Below are 8,707 nucleotides of genomic sequence, written 5' to 3'. Positions count from 1 at the left end.
CCGCCATGATCGCCTCCGGAGTGATGAGTGAGTAGTTCACCCCTGGACTATGGGTCCATAGCAGTAGCTAGATGGTCGTCTTCTCCTTATGTGCTTCATTGTCGGATCTTGTGAGCTGCCTAACATGATCAAGATCATCTATCTGTAATGCTATATGTTGTGTTTGTTGGGATCCGATGGATAGAAAATACTATGTTATGTTAATTATCAATCTATTACCTATGTGTTGTTTATGATCTTGCATGCTCTCCGTTATTAGTAGAGGCTCTGGCCAAGTTTTTGCTCTTAACTCCAAGAGGGAGTATTTATGCTCGATAGTGGGTTCATGCCTCCATTAAATCTGGGACGATGACGTAAAGTTCTAAGGTTGTGAATGTGCTGTTGCCACTAGGGATAAAACATTGATGCTATGTCAAAGGATGTAGTTATTGATTACATTACGCACCATACTTAATGCAATTGTCTATTGTTTGCAACTTAATACTGGAAGAGGTTCGGATGATAACCTGAAGGTGGACTTTTTAGGCATAGATGCATGCTGGATAGCGGTCTATGTACTTTGTCGTAATGCCCAATTAAATCTCACAATACTTATCATATCATGTATGTGCATTGTCATGCCCTCTCTATTTGTCAATTGCCCGACTGTAATTTGTTCACCCAACATGCTATTTATCTTATGGGAGAGACACCTCTAGTGAACTGTGGACCCCGATCCTATTCTTTACATCGCATACAATCTACTGCAATTGTTCTTTACTGTTTTCTGCAAACAATCATCTTCCACACAATACGGTTAATCCTTTGTTACAGCAAGCCGGTGAGATTGACAACCTCACTGTTACGTTGGGGCAAAGTACTTTGGTTGTGTTGTGCAGGTTCCACGTTGGCGCCGGAATCACTGGTGTTGCACCGCACTACATCCCTCCGCCATCAACCTTCAACGTGCTTCTTGGCTCCTCCTGGTTCGATAAACCTTGGTTTCTTTCTGAGGGAAAACTTACTGCTGTGCACATCACACCTTCCTCTTGGGGTTCCCAACGGACGTGTGTTTCACGCGCATCACCAATTATTCCTGGGAAGCCTCTAGACTCGTTGATAGATAGGAGGCGCCTTGTATCCTCAACAGTTGGCTCCCTACAGTAATACTCTCCGAACACGGCAATCACGGCTCGGCAAACCTGTACATGGACTCAAGGTAGGTGCTCTCACCCATTCGAAGATACTCATCGAATATATCAGCAGCCATTCCATATGAGAGCATGCGAATAGCCGCAGAGCATTTTTGGTAGGAGGTGAAGCCTAGCGCACCTGTTGCATCGGGCCTGCATTGGAAGTAGGGGTCGTAGTTCCTGACGCCCCGTAGAATGACCAAGAACAGGTCCCTTGACATCCTGTATCGGCGCCAGAACAATTTTTCCGGAAAGATCGGATTGGTGAGGTGGAAGTAGTCCTTGTGGAGGCGGGCCTGCCCTGCCACTCTGTTGCGCGGCAGGTTTTTCGAGCGCCCCTTCACAGAGCCCCGGTGCTACGGCCCCGGGTTTAAGGTGAACTCGTGGATCATGGAGGCCGCAGTAGTTGCCAATGTGTGCGCCGACTGATCGGACTCGTCGTCCGAAGAGGAGTCAATGATCTTCGTGCGGAACTTCTCCACCATATGCCACGCGTCCATCTGCGTCGATACGAACTGTTGATCAATGGCCGCGCACAAATCGCGCCGAAAAAACGAGAAGGAACCTACCGGCGCAATAGGTCGAACAGGTCGTGGGCGGCGCGGAAGGGCGGCGCAACCGGCAACGTTTCACCCGAAAACAGCCGGCAGGTTCGCGCCGGAGCCAACCCCGAGTACGATCCTGCTCTCCCGCGCGGCGACAACGGTGCCGGCGGCGAGTACTGCGGCGCTGCGGCGGACGGCGGGGATTGGGGCGGGGGCGTCGCACTAGGGCACCAACGAGGGTGAAAAAAGAAATCAGGTCGAAGCGGTCGATTTTGCTCTCGCTGACTTGCGGGACCGGGTAAGAAATGGAGGACGGTCGGCGCGTCCGCCAAGCGTCCGCGGAGACGCAAACCTGGCGCATATTTGGGCCAGGTTTGCGTCTCCGCGGACGGGCCGGTCACTTTGCGTCGCCCCGCTGGAGCAGGGCCCAGACGCGTTTCCGGTCACGGAGGACGAAAACGGTCGCTCAACGACCATTTGCGTCGCGCCGCTGGAGATGCCCTGAGACGTCATGTCTCTGTTAAGGAACATACTTGGGATTAATCAACTATTTTCTTCGTTCTAAATTAGTTGACGTTAGTCTTTTAAAAATAAGACCTATCCACAGTAAAACACGTCTAAATACGAGTATCTACATCTAATCTAACCAAATCTGCGTCAACTAATTTAGAATGAAAGTGTTCTTTTTTTGACTACATGCATGATTCATATCATCATCAAGGTTTTTAAATAGCTGATTGTGCATGCCGCACGATAGAACGAAAGTGTTCATGAACGGGAGTAATGCATAGGTAGGATCACACACTGTATTAGCTAACTTTGCGAGAACCCGTGATGGCACCAATGTTTGGTTGGTCTGCCGATGGATTGTGTTAATCCTCAATGAAAATTCCATTTGCTCAAGATCTAGACATGATTAGCAAACCAGTTGCTCGAGATGTTGACATGATTCCCGAACCAATTTATCAAGAATTGTTCTCATTCCCTCGCAAAATAACATGAAAACAAACACATTTGATTCTTATAAAATATATAAGATTGTTCCGCATATGCTATGTAAATCCATATGCAGACTCAGTTTGAGACAATACTGATCGACTGAAATTGACTTGCGTCGCATCAACTCATGTATTCTTTTCGTCAACAGTTGAGATACATAGCCTATACAGTATACACCGTGATAGGCTCAATAGCGAGTAACGACACACTCACGCACAAAATTAGTCATAAATATACTAAGTTAAAATACTGCAATCCTCACACATTACTCGAGCTCACCATTGGCGCTCGAACACCTGACCCTTAATTAGTTTTCCCCGACGCCCTTCCCAAATTCAGTACGCACCAGCTGAGGCAGGCGAAATCAGAATTCAGAAGAGAACGTATCATCAATCCTCAAATCACAATGCACGGATAACGGATCAGCTCTTGACGCCGAGCGGCATGGGCATGCCGTCCTGGACAGCAACCACCGGCAGCAACTCTTGCTTGCAGTCCATGGGCGGCAGCAGGTTGCCCTCCTCGACGAGCACCCTCCCGACAAGACGCAGCAGCGTCTCCTCCAAGTCCTTGCCGTCGCTCCAGGGGTGCACCTCGGCCTGGAGCAGGCCAGGGTTCTCGCAGATGAGGTCCCACACGGGGAACCCCTTGCGCGGCATCACGAAGTCATCCCTCTCCAGGCGCAGCGACGGGCAGTAGTCGCCGCGGCCGTCTCCGAGGTAGATGAACCGCTTCTTGCCGCCGTCCGCCTCAGCGGAGGCGCGGATGCTGTCGAGCACCTGGCCCTTGCACATGTTGGGCGGGCAGGTGCCGAGGCCGCAGCCGTGCGGGCCGGAGTGGAAGTCGTGGTGCGGCGCGATGCGGAGGCGGCCGTCGGCGTCGACGCGGCTCGGGTTGGTGTTGATGTCGGAGAAGTAGCCCCGGAGGCCGTGGTGGTCGAGGATGGTCTCGATGAAGAAGCGGTTGGCGTCGCTGAGCACCCTGAGGTCGCAGCCGAGGCCGTAGGCGGCCTTGATGGCGCTGATGACGTGCGGGTCGATGGGCGCCGCCTTGAGCACCTCGGCGATGTCGTGGAGAGTCTTGCCCCGCGCGTGCAGCTCCCCCATGACGGTGTCGATGAGGGTGTTCCACGGCATGGTGGGCAGGAGTCGGTCGAACAGCTCGGTGGCGCCGAGGCCGTCGACGACCCAGTTGTCGCTGTCGACGTCGATGATCGTCTTGTCGAAGTCGAACACCACCACGACGCCGGCCATCTTCTTGCAGCGGCGAGTACTGTGCGTGCGCGCGTGTGTCTCAAGCTGGTGCGATGAGGAGAGGGGTCTGGAACGCGGTGGCGGGGCTATATAGTGCGCCCGGAACGCGGGAAGATGCCGAGGGAATATTACGAGATGCCTAAGAATAGAGGTAAGGAATCCGTTTCGGTTTTGGGCTCTGTTTAGGTTAGGTTTGGTTTGATTTGATGCCGTGGCATATGCGGGTTCGTGTCCGACTGTCCGGGACTTACTAGCGGCGCGCCGTGTGCTTCGTTGGGGCCGAACAAGCGAGGTGGCTTCTGCAGCTTCTGCTGTGGCTAGCCGTGCACGAGTATTGCATGTGGGGAAGGGAAATATCCTCTCCCGTGCCCGTAGTGGAGTGCAAATTCTATTTAACGCACTATCGTCGGTACAGCATCTCTAACAGCCGCTGCAAATTTTGGCGCACTAATCCACGTTCCTAAACTCACGGAAGGAAACCAGATTTCCACCAAGCAGCAGCCACCACGTCCTTCCGTACAACTGCCCGTAACAAGAAATTCCGTAGGTCTAGCATTATTGCTTTTTTTACCAGCACCGAATTAGTAGTTTGCAGCACGCGTGGTCGCGACAGGAGGGGCTTGAAACTTTAGCACGCTCCACTTCGCGGTTTTCCAGAGGCTGTAAAATGTAACTCGCCCTATGCCACAAACACCGACCCCACACAAATATAGAACAACAAAGATCAAACACGCGTAAAACAAATCAAAATAAAATAGTTTAAATATTATTACAACACAATCAAATAGTTTAGAATGTTACAATAAATAGTTTAGAATGTTACAATCAAATATAGAACAACAAACATGCAATAAAACTAATTTTTTTTTTTGGCCATTCCATTACCACCACTCTCCATAAGATCGTTTTGAAGATCCGCATGCGCCTCGGTTCGACGAAGATCTGCATGCGCCTCGGTTAAAGTGGAGGATGAGGGCCACGGGATTCAGCTCGGCAGCCGCTCGCGACATGCCAACTGGTGAGCGGCGGAGGGGGCGGCAGCGGCGGGGGATTTGGTGGGAGGCGGAGGCGGCAATAGCGCGGGAGTTGGAGAGGAGGGGAAAACAGGACAGCGAGCGGACAATTCACGGAGCGGTTGGGCGTTCCCTCAAGGTTCTTCTTTTGCTGCGCGCTAGAGGGACCGCCCAATATTCCATGCGTACGATAGCGCAATTTCCACGCGTGAAAAAGTTTACAGCACGTATCATTAATACGAGACGAAATCTTTTCTTAGTGGCCCTTTACGCATGCAAATATGTTGGTTTTAAACGTAGAAACGCTTCCGCGTGATCTTGGTGTACTTAGAGTTAGAGCATCTCCGACGGCACGACACAAACAGACCGAGGCGGCCCATTTTATTACTTGTGAACGCGATGAGAGAAAAAACCCAGCTCATCGGCCCGATGCAAACGGGCCGACGTGTCTGGTCGGCCCATTTGTAGCCCAAATCTAGGCCACGAATGTGTCTCCACAGACGCAGTGCGGACCAAGTGAGTGTCGAGCAGAGAGCGCTGCTGCAAGGAGAAGAACTGGTGGTATGTCCCCGTGAACTACGCCCACCAACTATACAAGGAGGGGGGCCCTGTGGACGGACGTCAGCCTGACCTTAGGTTGGTTGTTCAACTCGTGGACGGTGCCGCTGGAACACGTGTAGTGCGAGGGGAGAGCGCAACGTGACGAGATCCGCCATCGCCGTTTCATCATCCATGCCAATCTGCGGGAGTACCCGATGTTCACGCTGGATTTCTTCAACTGGGACATGTTCGACACGTGGGAGTTCGACCTGCGCCGCTGCGAAGGGTACTTGGGCGACGTGGTAAACCTAAGTTGTGAATACGGAGGTGCGCCCACGATGACGACAGCGACAAGGACAATGAGGATGACGACGACAATGTAGACAACAACCGTGGATCGCCCGATGACCAGTTGTTAACATCGATCTCCAGCCTCCTAATCAGAGCGAGGGCCTTCGAACCGGCTAAGGCCCAGAGCTCGATGATCTTGCCAGGTGGGATGGCCTCACCGTCCAGCTAAGTGAATCCACGCGGGCGCATGGGAGGTGCGTGACTCCTCCGGGTGCACCTACGCACAGCCAGACGCACGCGCCGCCACCTGTAGTGTCAGCGCCTATGCCATTGCCTCCTGCACCAGCACAACCTGCTGGACATCCTATGGCGCCGTACCGGCCCTGGCCATGGGAGCCGCTAGTCTTCATCGACCTTGTTGACGAGGAATAGAAGGCCAAGGCGCGAACCCTAGATAGCTAGGGTTTTAGCTATTTTATTTAGTTTTTTCTTTCATTTTTTAGCCCTATGTAAATTATGTTTTGCTAGTAAATATTTTATCAGAAAATATATTTGGGTCGGGCCGCTTGGGATCCTTCGACCCATCTCAATCGGGCAGTCACTAAGTTTTGCCCGATTTTATATCCGCGGTACGACTTAAATGGGCCAAAACGGACACTTTTGGTGTCCATTTTATGTCGAGCCCTGAAGATGCCGTTATGTACGAGTTTTGCTTTTTTGCTTTTTAATGGCAAATACAGGTATTTTTGATGAGAAAAATGGGTGGCACAGGATCCGGTTCTAGTAACTCACAACTAGGCCATGTGACAAAAACTGATAAGATGTTCCTAGTGGATATTCGGTAGATGCTGAGAATTTTCCATGAGGTTGGTCCTGCTCTGCCTCTCACTTTTGAACCGCTAGAAACGGACTGCGTGAGGGCGTTCCTTTCTTTTGGTCGATCCGTTAGGTTTCATGGCCAGTTTTAGTCGCCGACTCACTTTAATCCTCGTCCACAACAAATGTAGAGAAAACCCTTAGCTCAAAAAAGGTAGAGAAAGCCCTTCTGAACGGACAAAGATTTTGTGCACATGGGTGTCCGTGCTCCCTTCACTTTTGGATTTTTGCAAATTTCAGATTATCATATTTCTCTGCTTTCAAGAATTATGACATTAAATATGTAGATAGATGTGTATACGAGGATTGGAATCAAAAAAGTCTCATCAAAAAATACGTTATATTTTTGGAGATGCAAAAAAAACAATTTCTGACAGTACACTGACAAAATATACGTACTATTGTACTACAGTACTATTTATAGTCAGAAATTTGTCTTTATTATATTTTCCAAAATACAAAGTATTTTTTAATGGGACTTTTTTGACTACACTCCTCGTATCTAAATCTATCTACATATTTAATGCCATAATTTTTGAAAACATTAAACAGCGAGGTTTTGAAAATTTTCAAAAATCCAAAAGTCCAAAGAGCACTTATCTTATACTCATGTGCACATGGTACTTTCCGCCTCTGAACTTGTAAAAGTGACCCACTTCAATCCTAAGTACTGACACTGATGTATGTGGTCAGTAGAGTTGTCGGTGCATCGTGGCTTGTGATTTTTTTTTTTTTGACGTTAATGGCTTCTGATTATTTCTGTTCGGGAAAAAATGATTTTTATTAAGCATCAGAGATTAAAGACATCTCTAGTTCAAGTTCATAAAGAGCAGTGCGATGATCCAAACCGAGCCTAGTAGCAGTTCCGTATTCCGTCCATGCAAAATTCATGCCCAAAATCCACCTTTACAAACTTAGAGCATCTTTAGTCGCGTCCCCAAATGAGGTTTGGGGGATCGCGGACAAAAATGGGGAAAAAAACTGTCCAGTCGCGTCCCCCAAAGCTAATTAGCGCCTCATTTTGTGTCTGGTGTCCCTGGTAGAGACTCTATGCATAGAGTTTCTACCGGGGACGCCGGACACAAAAACAGCGTCCACATGCATGCATGCAGCCCCTAGTCTCCACATGCTAGTCTCTTTCCCCACACTTTCTCTCACCTATTTTTCCCACATGGGGTGGTCCCCTCTATTAAAATGCATGCATCTGGACGCTGTTTGAGGGACGCGGCTGGGAAGGGTCTCTTTTTTGTACAGATTTTTGGTCTCTTTTTGTCCGGCGCGGTACCAAACGTGCCCAAATCATTTGTGCCGGACGCTTTTTGAGGGACGCAACTGGAGATGCTCTTACAAGGTCTATCTTAACTAGCTAAAGCTTTGATCTCAGCTGAGCATCTCCAGTCGCGTCCCCAAACCGTCCCCCAAACGGTGCCGGATCGAACATTTGGGGGACGTGTTTCGTTCGTGCCACGTTTGGAGGACGTCGCTCCCCAGCTGCGTCTCCCAAACGCGTCCCCAAAACTTAAAAGTTAATTTTAATAGGTAGAAGAATACTCTTTACTAATATTCAAATCGATGCAACATAAACAAATTACATATAAAAACTTCGAAAAAACATAATCAAATTACATATAATTTTTTTAAACTACTACTTCTTCTTCTTTGATGGCCCCGTCTCGTCGTCCTCATCACGGTGGCGCTTCCTGCTCGTCACCTCTTCCAAAGAGGCGGTGTCGGTCGACGCGTCGGAGGAACTTGTGTCCTCCTCGTCGTCGCCGGTGCTCACCGGCTGCGCCTGGCCTTGGCCTCCGCTTTCGCGTCCGTCGCCGCCTTCACACGGGCCGCCGCCGCCGTCGCCTCCTCAGACCCTTCCTCCTCCGCCTCCTCCTCCACGGTCTGCCATTTCTCCGCGTTGTCCAGTGGCGACGGGGAATCATCGCCGTTGATGGGCGTTTGGACTCTGTCCCACCAATGGCGCCATCCTGGAGGCTTGCCCTCGCTGGAGGTGTCAGATGGAAGGC

The 8,707-nt window shown here is 50.1% G+C and overlaps 1 protein-coding gene across 1 annotated transcript; it reads right to left on the bottom strand.

Moving 5' to 3' along the window:
• Nucleotides 1-2,821: 2,821 nt before the first annotated feature.
• On the bottom strand, nucleotides 2,822-4,009 carry LOC124666241 (inorganic pyrophosphatase 1-like). Its single transcript, XM_047203588.1, has one exon. The coding sequence runs from the start codon at nucleotides 3,967-3,969 to the stop codon at nucleotides 3,139-3,141; it is 831 nt and encodes a 276-aa protein (XP_047059544.1). The 5' UTR covers nucleotides 3,970-4,009; the 3' UTR covers nucleotides 2,822-3,138.
• Between the last annotated feature and the right edge of the window lie 4,698 nt (nucleotides 4,010-8,707).

This window comes from Lolium rigidum, chromosome 6 (genome assembly GCF_022539505.1).
Source record: "Lolium rigidum isolate FL_2022 chromosome 6, APGP_CSIRO_Lrig_0.1, whole genome shotgun sequence".
Lineage (NCBI taxonomy): Eukaryota > Viridiplantae > Streptophyta > Magnoliopsida > Poales > Poaceae > Lolium > Lolium rigidum.
Note: the sequence above shows the minus strand (reverse complement) of the source record. Positions and strands in the feature narration are given on the sequence as shown.

Excerpts from the sequence above, each read along its gene's own strand:
- LOC124666241 (XM_047203588.1), bottom strand. The coding sequence starts at position 3,969 with ATGGCCGGCGTCGTGGTGGTGTTCGACTTCGACAAGACGATCATCGAC.